Below are 13,683 nucleotides of genomic sequence, written 5' to 3' on the forward strand. Positions count from 1 at the left end.
AAATGGGCTCCCAGACTCTGTCACATGAAGCTAACTTTTGAACATATTTTTTAAGAATAAGAATATAAATATATCCCCCTCAGGCTTCTCCTTTTATTGACTAACTTTTTCCTGTTCTATGACCATAGTTTCAGCAGCAGGGATCAGAAGCAAGAGACAAACCAAACCTTATGAGCACGGTGTACAAGTTTTTATGGACACGTGTTTTCATTTTCCTTGGGCATATACTGCTGAATCCTGTGGTCAGTACACATTAAACTTTTTAAGAAACTGCCAAACTGTTTTCCAAAGTGGTTGTACATTGTTTTACATTCCCACCAGCGATGTATGAGCGTTCTGGTTCCTCACATCATTACCAACACTTTGTACTGGAGTCTTTTAGGTCTGGCCATTCTCAGCTTAATTGTTTCTTCTAAAAACATGAGACAATCCGAATGTCCATCAATGGGTGACTGGATGGACAAACTGGCATAACCATAGAGTGGACTACTCAGCAATTAAAAAACAGACTACCAATACACACAGCACCATGCACAAATTTCAAAAACATCAGGCTGACACAAAGGATTACTTATAGTTCCATTCATATGAAATTCTAGAAAAGACAGAAGTAATCTACAGCATTAGATGAGAGATCAATGGTTGGGGTCAGTGGTGGGAGTGAGATCTGACTGGGAAGAGGCATAAGGGAACGTTTTGAGTGATGGAAATGTTCTACATCTTGGTGGGAGTGGTGGTTATACAGGCACAGATATTTATCAAAGTGCATGGAACTCGGGACTTCCCTGGCGGTCAAGTGGTTAGAACTCCACACTCTCACTGCAAGGGGCCCAGGTTTGATCCCTGGTCGGGGAACTAAGATCCCGCATGCCGCGTGGTGCAGCCAAAAAAGAACAAAAAAAGCATGGAACTTGAACTCTACATTAAAATAGGTACATTTTATCAATAAAATTTATTTTTAAAATGTGGTTCTGAAGAAAGAATGAAGATGGATAGACTACAATTTGTTAAAGGGACAATCTTTAAAATAGCAGGTCTAACCCTGTAGAAAGCAGCAATTGATCAGAGCCTGGGCCCTGTGGAGGACAGATATCGTGTTTTATAAGAGGTAGCAAGTACCCAAGATGCCCTGATGATGCACACATGCCCCAAAAGGTGGGAGGTAAACCCCCCCCCCAAAGACTTAGGAGCCTGATATCAGTGACGTTTTTAGAAGTTTAGTGAACCAGCAATGCTGGGACAGCCCTCTAAAGTAAGGGATGAGGTACTAAAACTCACACCCCACACCACAAAGATGTACAACACTTTGAATCTGGAAGGCAGTTGGGGACACACTTGGAAATTCTACTGTGAATAATTTGTGGGTATCTTGGAATGCTTCCAGTTTTGAGCAGAGCCCAGAGCAAGAGCTCGGCAGCAAGGCCCAGGGCTTCATCCTCCAGATGAAGCCACATGATGCTGCAGCTCTTGCTGTGTTAGGACCCGAGGCAGGTGGGATGCTGTGGGGAGTCTTCTTCAGTCTCTAATAGAGCTACAAAGCCCTCGGATTCAGTAACAAGGCCATGACTTCTGTGGCAGAGAATGACTCTGCATTGGAGAAACAGATTCTGGCATGCCACACACTCTAATAGAGACCAAGCCTCACTGCTGCGCAGTCATTGACCACTGACGGCCCTCCTCAGGTGGGTCATCGGGTTCGTTGGCTGCGGCTGCAATTCATCGTATTGTGGAAATGATTTATTTGGGACCGGGCCCTGGAAAGTCCAAAAGTAAAATGTTTTAATGGGGAGTCCAGACCCCTATGTCCCTCGTGGGGGGCTCCCTATGACCACAGGCCTGGCTCACAGATGCATCAGCACCATCTGAAGGGACCGCTGATGTGCAGCCCCCATTCTGTGAAGACCCTAAAGGACAGTTTTAAGGGAAACCTTCCCAGTGGCCAAAGATTTGAGCAGGACTCTTGGAACCCTGCTTCATGTAGGACGAGGGGTGGCTGGGAACACGGATATGGACCAATTGCTTGGCAGAAGTAACTGACCTGGCTGGTTGTTTGAATCCCGACAGGAACAAAACTGGGACAGCAGGGACAAGGAAATATGAGAGAAAGGTCACGTGGTTGAGCTTGGCCCTTTGCTCGTGGACATCAAGCATGTGGGGTTTTGTGTTTCACACTGATGCCGAGAAGAGGCAGAGAAAGAAAACGGGACAGGGTGACTCATCTTGTGCGGATCCAACGACCCCTTTTAAGCAAAGATAGTGTAATAATGGGATGGTGATCATGGGTAAGTCCACCAGTGTTAACATTTATCTGCTTACACAGAAACAGTCAGTGAAATGGCCTGTGGACGGTTCCTAAGTTTTACAGTATGTACTTGTGACCCAATGACAGGGTCTATCCTCAAGGATATCCAGCTTCTATACTTTTTATTACAAAGATAAGACCTTCATAAGCTGTCCCTTTATTTTGGACCTTAAGATCCCCTGATCAGTTAACCACTTCCAAAGGTCTCTATAGGTCCAGCAATTCTGACTACCATCATGGCCTGAACCCACTGCAGTTATCAGAGGGGCGGGGCGGGGGAGCAGCCATTAGCGAATGACCGTAAGGGAGAGACCCTTAGCTCGGGAGCGTCAGCCTGGCGGTTCGAGGTCCCACTGGGCCAACAGTCAGACGCGCAGGGGTCCTGGGTCAGAGAGTGTGGTGAGAGGTGGATCGCAGCCTTCTCCCCAGGGCCCTCCGGGTCCTCCAGCCTTGGGGCTGGTGGGTGAGCTGAGGGCCAGCTGGGTCCTGGGCGCCTGGCTCCCTCGGTGACGACGGCTGGGCAGGGTCTGGGGACCTGGCCCGAGGGCGCCACCAGCTGAGATCTGCCTCTTCAGCCGGGCCTGGGTACCGGCAGGAGGACCCAGACCGGGTGCTGGACAAGCACTCTGGGGCAGGGTGACCAGCCCGTGCAGGGACCCTCTGCTCATAGGTAGGCCCTGGACCTTGGGGGCGAAAGTCAAGCCTTGGGACTTTGAACAAGTAAACTAGGGGTAATGATGTTGCTTTGCTCATGGGATTTGTTAAGTGTTAAAAGTCGCCAGGAGGCTTAGAAACAGAACAGAGACTAGCATCTGTTTCGTTAGAGGTTTACAGGAACATCATGACCTGACGGTGACCTGACCTCAGGAACAAAGGATCTGACACCAAGAAGTCTGCAACAGCTACCCAGGCCCCTCCCTCACCTTTCCTATAAAAGGGCTTTGGGGAAAGCTTTCCAGGAGTTCAGGGTTTTTAAGGCATGAGCCACCTGTCGCCTTGCTTGGCCCTGCAATAAACCTTCCTCTGCTCCAAACGCTGACGTTTTGTTATTGTTTGGCCTCATTGTGCTGTCGGGTACGTGGACTTATGTTCGGTGACACAGTAACCATGCCCACCTAGCTTCTCGAAACTAAATTCTGCTACCAGGACTGCTCCCTCCCAGAATCCTACACTCCCCTCTGATAGCAGGGGTCTCACTTCAGCAGCAGCATCTCCCCTCTTCACCCTTAGCCGATAAGCACATTTTCTTTTATAAGACTCAATTTACCAAAAATTCTAGACCTGGCATAACGTAAAAGCAAGCAGATCCGTGGTTGGGGCTGGTATGGGGGGCAGTTTGGAAAACAAGCACACTGTTATAGGATGCTGGGACTCCCATCTCCCTGTAGTGTCTCACTGTCCGGGTAAAAGAAGTGTCTTCTGGTCCCTCTTGGGGGTCAAAATTGGAGGAATTGGTGAGTGAATTACTCATGATAACTCTAGATCAACAATCATATTTCTTTAAATACTTATGCCAAGAAATTTCTGGTGCCTTAGGATTGGCCTCTGCCATGTCCAGCTTTCAGCTAATTAACTGAACAGAAACAAAGGTACTGACAGATCAACAAAATCAAAATCTTGTTCACTGTAAAAGCTAATTAATAAACTTCTGCCAAGATGGAACAAGAATAAAAGGGAATTCACTAATATTATTAATGAAAAATTCAGAACTTCCCTGGTGGCTCAGTGGTTGAGAATCTGTTTGCCAGTTCAGGGGGACACAGGTTCGATCCCTGGTCCAGGAAGATCCCACATGCCGCAGAGCAACTAAGCCCGTGTGCCACAACTACTGAGCCTGCGCTCTAGAGCCCATAAGCCACAACTACTGAGCCCGTGTGCCGCAACTACTGAAGCCCACGCGCCTAGAGCCTGTGCTCCGCAACAAGAGAAGCCACCACAGTGAGAAGTTCACGCACCGCAATGAAGAGTAGCCCCTGCTCACTGAAACTAGAGAAAGTCTGCGTGCAGCAACAAAGACCCAACGCAGCCAAAAAAAAAAAAAAAGGAAGAATTTTTCAAAAAGAAAAATCAACATAACTACAGATACAGAGATTCCAAAATTAGTAAGAAAATACCTATAACTTGATGTCAATAAATGTGTAAATGACTAGAAAAGCAGCCTCCCCAAACTTCCTGAATAATCTATAAAGTAGTGTGCAGCAAAGTGAGTCCTATGCTACCTTTGTGGTAAGTTGCTAACCCTTCACAGGGTGTCGCCCAGCCTCTGGGATGCGTGTAGTGCATCAGGTCCCCAGGCTGCTGGCCACCTCATGCGCATCTTGCTTGACTGGAGTGATTTCACTGCCTCAGTGGAGCATGCTGATGTTCTATGCACGTCCAGATAGTCTGGATCTCTTCAGACTATACTGTGACAGCCCTGGGATAAAACCGAATGTGGAATGCTGTCTGCTCCATGGTAATGCAAACATTTTCTGATCCTTTTTCCTGAGCAGGATAAAAAGAGCGCTCTTGTCAAATCAAAGGCTGCATGCCATGTACCCAAGGGCACGTAAATCTGCTATAGAAACAAGGCCATGTGTGCAAGTTGGACCACTACTTGGCTATGGTCTAGCCTAGTGTTTAGCCTATAGTCATTCTCTAGGATACGTCAGGCTTCTACGCGGGCTATGCTACCGAATCAAACAGGGACATGATAGGGACACCCCCCAGGCACCCTTCAGGTCTTTAAGAACAGCACTAATCTCTGCCACCCTCCCTCTCAGCCCCTACCTGGAAGGCAGTAGTGGTTTTTTTAAAAAATAAATTTATTTATTTTGGCTGAGTTAGGTCTTCGTTGCTGCACGCGGGCTTTCTCTAGTTGCTGTGAGCGGGGGCTACTCCTCGTTGTGGTGCGCGGGCTTCTCATTGTGGTGGCTTCTCTTGTTGCGGAGCATGGGCTCTAGGCGCATGAGCTTCAGTAGTTGTGGCACGCGTGTTCAGTACTTGTGGCTTGCGGGCTCTAGAGCACAGGCTCAGTAGCTGTGGCTCGCGGGCTCTAGAGCGCAGGCTCAGTAGTTGTGGCGCACGGCCTTAGTTGCTCTACGGCATGTGGGATCTTCCTGGACCGGGGCTCGAACCTGTATCCCCTGCATTGGCAGGTGGATTCTTAACCACTGCGCCACCAGGGAAGTCCCAGTATTGTTTTTATTTACTACCTTATCTGGGGAGTAAGTTTCAGAGCCATCCATCTGGCCTTCCCCACCATGGTGGCCCTTAACCAAAGGCCAGGGATCCAAGGCAAGGGTTACTCTAATTGCCAAGAATGTCCACCCCGTCCAACAGCACAGAGCCTCTCTCACCATGGCTGATTTGGCCACTACGGAGTGTCTAAAATAAGAGACCAAGACTGAGCCCCAGTACAGCACCATTCCTTGGGGAGACCAACTGGCACTTGACTATGTTGGCCCTCAAAAGGCTGGTGTGTTTCTCATAGGAGAGACACATATTCCAGGTATGCGTTTTCTTTTCTGCCCAGAGGGCCTCAGCCAGCACCACTATCCAGAGGCTTATGAAATGTCTGATCAGCCAGTATGGGATCCCACATATGCTGCATCAGACCAGAGGACCCACTTTGCAGCCAAAGGGTGTGCAAGACTATGCTCAGCACAAAAGGACCCACTGGGTGCACCTGTAGCTGCTTGTGCAAGAGAGCTTTGGAACAGCCTAGTGAAAGCACAGCTGAAGCCCCAGCTCAGAAGCAATATTCTGTCAGGACAGGGTGCCACCTTTCAAAGTGCAGCCTATGAATTGGACAAAAGCCCTTTATATGGTGCTGTGTCCTCAAAGTAGAAGAAACCATGGGTCTGGGTGCTGAAGTGAGGGTAGGCCTCACCTACCACCACTACCAACGACCCTCCAGGGGCCTTTGTGCTTCCAGTACCATCCACTCTGGGCTCTGCAGAGTTAGAGGTCTTGAACCCCCAAAGGGACACACTTTTCACAGGGACAGAGCATCTTCCACTGAATTATAAGAAGCCCAGGACCTGGGGACTGTGTGTCTGTACCCGGTGACCATCAGGTGAGCGAAGCCGTGGTCTCTGCAGGGGTGTCTGACACACCACAGGGAGAACAGGCTGCTGCTACAGCTGGGCCGGGAGGAGTCTGAGTGGACTCGGGTGACCCACCGTGGGGCTTCCTGGGGCTTCCTTGCCCACTTGTGACAGTACCTGGAGAAACTCAGCAGCTGGGATCTGAGAAGGGCACGGTGACCAGGCCTCAGACGCCCCTCAGATTCTCGATGTGGCTCATGCTGACGCCAGCATGGGTGGTAGCTGTGTGAGAATCTGGAATGGGTAACAGATGAGAGGAAACAACTGCAACAGGAGGGCTGTAGTTTGTCCTGATCTCCCTTTTGTTCGTCTCTCTTTAGACACACCCAGCACTGGGAAGGGATGCTCTGTGCAGTCATGGAGATGCACCACCCAGGTCCCTCTTCAGGAAACGACCTTCTGCCCAGCAGCAGGGATGCACCCCCCCCCGCCAGCGTGTCCAGATTTGGCCTCAGGGGGAAAAGAGCCACTTCACCTGAGGTCACTCCCTTCCCAGGACAGCCTGCCTCTGCTGACTGACCACTCAGGGCTGTAAGGGCCTGAGCATCCTGGCCAAATATGAGATGCTCTTACGAGTGGTGCTTGCTTCAGCACCCCCGCTGGCCTGGCCAAGGTCTCCACAACCTACAGTGCAGTGTCACCTCTTCCTCTGACCAATCCTTTCCTTTTAATTCTCCCATCACTTCATGCTGATCCTCAATAAACATCTTGCACCCCAAACTTCATCTCAGTATCTGCTTCCAGAAGCCCCAACTTACGACACGGCCTGACCTCGCTGTTAGTTGGGTTGTAACAAACACAACTTGAACCAGCTGAGGCAAACATGGGAATTTATTAGAAGGATGTTTGGGATATCTCACAGAACAATCCAACAACCAAGGCAGGAAAAAGGGCAGAGATGAACCCGGACATCAAGACAAGAACCAGATTCTGGGGCGCAGCCAGGGTGCTCATGACTTTGCTTCCATGGTGGCTTCACTCTTCTCTCTCATTGCAGACTACACTTCCCCATGTGGTAGAAAACACAGCCACTGACACCACCCACATTTATGTACTAAAGCTTCAGTTGCTAAAATTATACAGACAAACAAGATAGTCCCAGCTTTCCAGAAGCTTTCTAATGGGAAAGATAAAACATGCAATGAAAATATCACCAGTGACAAATACATGTACAGGTTCACATATGCTGAAGAGGCGTTAACAAGTAACAAGGGCATTTCGCTGGCAGTAGATTTGCAAAAAGCATACAATGAGATTGTAGAAATCTCAAGGAACTGCGAGTAGTTCAAGAAAGCCAAAAAACTACTGTGTAAGAGGAAAGATAAAGTATTCAGAAATGATGTGTAAAAGTCCTCATGTACCACAGCATATTACACCTTAAGTCCACAATTAGCCACACGATACATCAGCACAGGAGTACATAATCAGAATTGCATCTTAAAATAACTACTATGTATAAGTGCAAAAAATGAACTAAAAAAGGATGAAAGTAAAGGGGCCAAAAATATGCAAATACAGGGCTTCCCTGGTGGCGCAGTGGTTGAGAGTCCGCCTGCCGATGCAGGGGACACGGGTTCGTGCCCCTATCCCGGAAGATCCCACATGCCGCGGAGCGGCTGGGCCCGCGAGCCATGGCCGCGGAGCCTGTGTGTCTGGAGCCTGTGCTCCGCAACGGGAGAGGCCACAGCAGTGAGAGGCCCGCGTACAGCAAAAACAAAAAAAAAAAAAAAAAAAAAAAAAATATGCAAATACAGCCGCAAGGGTCATGGCTGAGTTAGCTTATCAGCATGTGGGCCAGGACCAGGTGCTCAACATCTGAAAGCTTGTCAGTACCATGTTTGTAGACTAACAAACTCATTGAAATTGACATCCTGGGCACGTATTGCTGGAATAAATGACCAAATGACTGAGGTCCCAAGTGTAGAATCCAAATATCTATGCATGTATATTCTATGTAATACAGGTATTGGTAGATAAATCTGGTATTCTTTAGGTTCATTTTATTTCGGGGCTCTACAAGTGATGTTCTTGAAACCAAAATGTCAGGAACACATGGACCCATACAGATAACTGTCAGAAGATATCAAAGCCCACAAAGAAAGGCTGAACACAAGGCAGTCCTGAGACAGGTCTCAAAATTCACAGACGGGACCTCCAGAAGATCCACTACTTAGTAAAAGGGATACAACAGAAATTGTGCTCTGCAGGATCGTCCCCAGGCCAGCGGAGGGAACTCGGTGGTGAAACAGGAAAGGAAAGGAGATGCTCCTCCTCATGTATTCAATCTCACTGTAATTTATTGTGCTTCATGAAACTGCAAGTAAATCCAGTCTAACTTTAAAAGTGGTTTTCTTCTTGATGTGGGGTTTGTGGTAGGATCAATGAGGGGAAATGTGGAGACACATTCTTTTGTGGTTTACCAAGGTAATTTTAAAACACGACACTAAGAATCTCCAATTTCAGAATCAGAGCCCTCTTGTGACCCTTCAGAAGAGAGAGCTCCCAGTGAATTCTACACAACACACCTGGGTCTCCACCTCAGGTACTTTGATAAACAAAACCTCTGCTGCCAGCATCAGCCCTCCTGATGACTAACACCAGACCCTTAGAAAACACATTTGCTCTTGGGATTCAATCAAGAGGCTAGTGCTGAAGTTCCATCAACTCGTAAAGGAAGTTCTAAGCTTAAGTATTTAATAGTTAACAGAATAATCTAGAATAGGAGTGAGCAAAATTAGAAAGTTTTTAGACAACAGACTCCTGAGCTCAATCCAAGACCTAACGAATCAACCTCTAGGCTGAGGAAAGAGACCCAGGATAGATGGAAAGGAAAAAATGGAAAAAAACCACAAAGTAAAACACCACACTGTAACTACTTGTTCCCCCACCTGGTAAAATGACCTTCAGGTATTAGGAAGAAAAGTAGGAAGTCCATAAATTTGAGTATGAATAAAAATTTGGGAAATGGGACTTTTAAAAATTACCACATGGAAAAAAAGGATTGTCTGGCTGTTGAAATTCTGGAACAATGGTTCACAAAATTATTATCATTTATTAAAAGTCCCAATTTTCGGGCTTCCTGGTGGCGCAGTGGTTGAGAGTCCGCCTGCCGATGCAGGGGACACGGGTTCATGCCCCGGTCCGGGAAGATCCCACATGCCGTGGAGTGGCTGGGTCCGTGAGCCATGGCTGCTGAGCCTGTGCGACCGGAGCCTGTGCTCCACAACGGGAGAGGTCACAACAGTGAGAGGCCCGCGTACCACAAAAAAAAAAAGTCCCAATTTTCCAACCATGATGTAAAATTGGTAATTAGAGGGGAAAATACTGCTAGAATCAAAGGTACCATACACCACACTGATAAAACAACTTATGCATGAGAGAAGGCCTGATTTTCCCAAGTTTGGAAACAAGGCCAATCCTGGACTTTTCTGAATTTCACCATCACACAAAAAATACAGTTGACTTTGTCAAGCAACATTATAGGGAGATTACTACAAAATTCTAAATAAGCTCAGGAATAGTTCGTGCATTTTCAAAAGGAACCACACTTATGCAATGGCAACTTTCCCATGTGCATGATGTAACAGGTGAAAGGCCGGTGAAACACAAATATTTCAAATGATGAAATAATAAAAAACCTGTTTCCTAATACTTGTCCACTAATCACAGAAATCTGCAGGAAGGCAAAATAGGCTTCCTTGAATACGTCAAAAATATACTTCTCACCACAAAATTCTCAAATAACTGGTTTCTGCATCTAATTTTTTTACAAGATATCTTACGGAACACAAAAAACATAATGGCAGCACACAGTATCCATGCTATTTCATCACAGTAAGTTAAAATACAAGTTGTACTTGGGTGACATGGCACTTACGATACCAGGGGGCACCGCACTCCGTGAGGAGAGGGTCCCACCGTTTAGGGTGAGCGTAGAGCCGCAGTCCACACACCTCCTCTCCTCTGCTCATGAGTCACTTGTGCTGTTCTGCGGTTCTGCCCTTGAATACTTGTTAACCAGGTTTTATATAAACTGCTTCTCAGACTCTGGGGATGCAAAAGACTTTATATAATGTTGGCTTTTGTTACTAAAGAGAAAGGTCAGTGACAACAATAGACCCTTTTATAAACCAACAAATCATAAGGAAAAGGAAATGTGGTGATATTACCCATGCTACTTACTGAGCAACAAGACATGTATGAGTTACCATTTTTATAGTAACATTAAAATAGAAAAACCAGTGGCATGTGATGTGTCTTGACAGACATCAGAGGCACTACAAGGCATGTGCATCTCATGCTCCCAATTACATTACCATATGCAATTCCTAAATACAAAACACGTTATGGGACACAGGAAAATAAGCCACAATTACATACCACTGAGAAATTTCTCATTTAGATATTCCAGTGACTCAATTTAGTCACATATTTTTAAAAACTTCATACTTCTGCCTAAATATCATTTAGAATTGGGTATTTTTGGTACCCATGTCTATAAAGAATGCATGGCTTTCCATTATAGCATTATTTCTAGGGGCACATATTCCTAATGTTTTTAAATTGTTAGGTTTACCCACAGAATACAATATGGTGGGGTTACTTGCTGAAGATCGTCCCATATTTAGTATTTTCATCGATTTTCATTCCTGAGGGCATCTTTTTGTATACAATGAGCTTCATTTCTTGATGAAAATATTATCTCACTTGCTGTGTTCATGAAGTTTTCCTTAACTCACTGGACTAGGATTCATTCCCAGTGGGAATGTTTCTGACAGCTAATGAGATCTGATCTCTGGAAGACTTCCTGATATTCACAGCATTCTTCTTTGCTGTTAGTTCTCTGCTGTGTAAGGTTTGAGTATGATTTGAAAGGTTTTTGAAATCCACTGCATTTCATAGCGTCATTCTCCTCTATGCATTTTAGCATGTAATAATAAACACGTTAATCTGCTGAACCTCACTTAAGAGTTCTTACCCTAAACAGGGACTCAGACATGTAACGTGATGCGACTCTTACCTGGAAGATTTACCATAACTACATCTTCTGAAGTACAATGCGGTTAAGATCTCTGTCAAAGACTAGTGTTAATGCCATTCCTAGGACTTCTTTACTGTATGAGTTCTCCGATGATTAATGAGCTGTGACTTTTGGGAGAAGGCTTTCCCACATTCACTGCACTGATAAGGTTTCTCTCCAGTATGAATTCTCTGATGATTAACAAGCTGTGACTTCTGAGAGAAGGCCTTCCTACATTCACTGCACCCATAGGGTTTCTCTCCTGTGTGGGTTCTCTGATGTGGTATGAGGTGCGACTTCCGAGAGAAGGCTTTGCCACAGTCGCTGCACTCGAAGGGCTTCTCTCCTGTATGTGTCCTCTGATGATTGATGAGACTTGACCTCTCCCTGAAGGCTTTCCTACATTCACTGCACTCATAAGGTTTTTCTCCTGTATGAGTTCTCTGATGTCTAATTAGTTCTGATTTCTCAAAGAAAGCTTTCTGACAAAGACTGCATCCATAAGGTTTCTCTCCTGTGTGAATTCTCTGGTGAATGTTGAGCTGTGACTTCTGGGAGAAGGCTTTTTCACAATCCCTGCATTCATAAGGTTTTTCTCCTGTGTGCGTTCTATGATGAGTTGCCAGACTTGACTTCTCGCCAAAGGCTCTCCCACACTCACTGCATTCATAGGGTTTCTCTCCTGTGTGAGTCCTCTGATGTGAAATGAGATGTGACTTCTGACAAAAGGCTCTCCCACACTCACTGCACACATAGGGTTTCTCTCCTGTATGAATTCTCTGATGATTAGTGAGGCTTAGTTTTTCACTGAAAGCCTTCCCACATTCACTGCATTCATAGGGTTTTTCACCTGTGTGAGTTCTCTGATGTCTGACAAGCTGGGATTTCCTACTGAAGGCCTTCCCACATTTAGTGCATACAAAGGGTTTCTCTCCGGTGTGTGTCATCTGATGTGATAAGAGGTGTGACTTCTGGGAGAAAGCTTTCCCACACTGGACACACCCATGAGGCTTCTCTCCTGTATGGGTTCTCTGATGGTTAATGAGACTGGACCTCTCTCTGAAGGCTTTCTGACACTCACTGCATTCATAGGGTTTCTCTCCAGTATGAATTGTCTGATGTCTAATGAGCTCTGATTTCTCAAAGAAGGCTTTTCTACAATCACTACATCCATAGGGTTTTGTTCCTGTGTGGGTCCTGTGATGTGTGACGAGCTGTGATTTCCTGCTGAAGGCTTTCCCACATTCTCTGCATTCAAAAGGTTTCTCTCCTGTGTGAGTCCTCTGATGATTGATGAGATTTGACTTTTCACTAAAGGCTCTCCCACATTCAGTGCATCCATAGGGCTTCTCTCCAGTGTGTGTCCTCCAGTGTGATATGAGGTGTGACTTCCGGGAGAAGGCTTTCCCACACTCACCACATTCATAGGGTTTCTCTCCTGTATGTGTCCTCTGATGGGATGTCAGCTGTGACTTCTGGGAGAAGGCTTTCCCACACTGGCTACAACTGTAAGGTTTCTCTCCTGTGTGCGTTCTGTGATGTGTAATAAACTGTGACTTCTGGGGAAAGGTTCTGCCACATTTACCACAGCCATAGGCTATTTCTCTTACGTGTCTGCTCTGATGTTTAATGAGACTTGATTTCTTACTGAAGCGTTTCCTACATTCACTGCATTCATAGAGCTTCTCCCCTAAACGGGTTCTGTGATATATGATAATCTGTGACTTCTTACAGCTAGCTTTATCATACTTATCACATTCATAGTATTTTAACCAAGTATCAGTTTCCTCAGTCTTGGTATGGAGAAACAATTTATCAAATACATTTAAGTCAGCTGGTTCTGTTTTTCCATAATCTGCTTTTGGAATAAGTAAATCTATATGATGTTTTAAAATTAATCCACCTATGTCACCTTCACTGTTTGATTTCCTTAAAGGAACAAAGTTCATGCTCAGATTGAAATTTTTTCCAAGTGCATCACATTCTTGATCTTGTTTCATATTTTTAAGCTTCTCTTGGTTATCCTTGTGCCAAGTGATGTGACCATTTACTTGCAAGACTTGTTCTAGGAAAAAAAAAATCCTGTGAACCCTTCTATAGTTGTGCTTACTGAATAAAACCTAGAAATGCTATCTGAGGGAATGAATGCCTTTTAAAGCTTAGTTTCCCAGTCTGAATACAATGTCTATCCTCTAGGTATTGAAAAAAATTTAAACGCTGTAAACAAGAACAGAAAGCAGACAGTAGATTAAGTTTGAATGGAGTCGACCACC

At 45.8% G+C, this 13,683-nt stretch overlaps 1 protein-coding gene across 12 annotated transcripts in view; it reads right to left on the minus strand.

Moving 5' to 3' along the window:
• Positions 1–933: 933 nt before the first annotated feature.
• Positions 934–13,683, minus strand: part of ZNF84 (zinc finger protein 84) — a 33,560-nt gene continuing 20,810 nt past the window's right edge. For 10 of the 12 annotated variants that reach the window (XM_081253374.1, XM_081253375.1, XM_081253367.1 and 7 more), the window contains one exon: positions 8,133–13,475. In XM_081253374.1, the coding sequence (XP_081109500.1) occupies positions 11,491–13,475 (1,985 nt within the window). In that variant the 3' untranslated portion in view covers positions 8,133–11,490. Of the gene's footprint in view, positions 1,755–6,507; positions 6,625–8,132; positions 13,476–13,683 lie in introns of those variants that run through there. The other 2 variants (XR_014017395.1, XR_014017396.1) reach the window with 2 other exon arrangements.

This window comes from Mesoplodon bidens, assembly GCF_964165515.1.
Source record: "Mesoplodon bidens genome assembly, chromosome: 13".
In the NCBI taxonomy this organism is placed as follows: Eukaryota; Metazoa; Chordata; class Mammalia; order Artiodactyla; family Ziphiidae; genus Mesoplodon; species Mesoplodon bidens.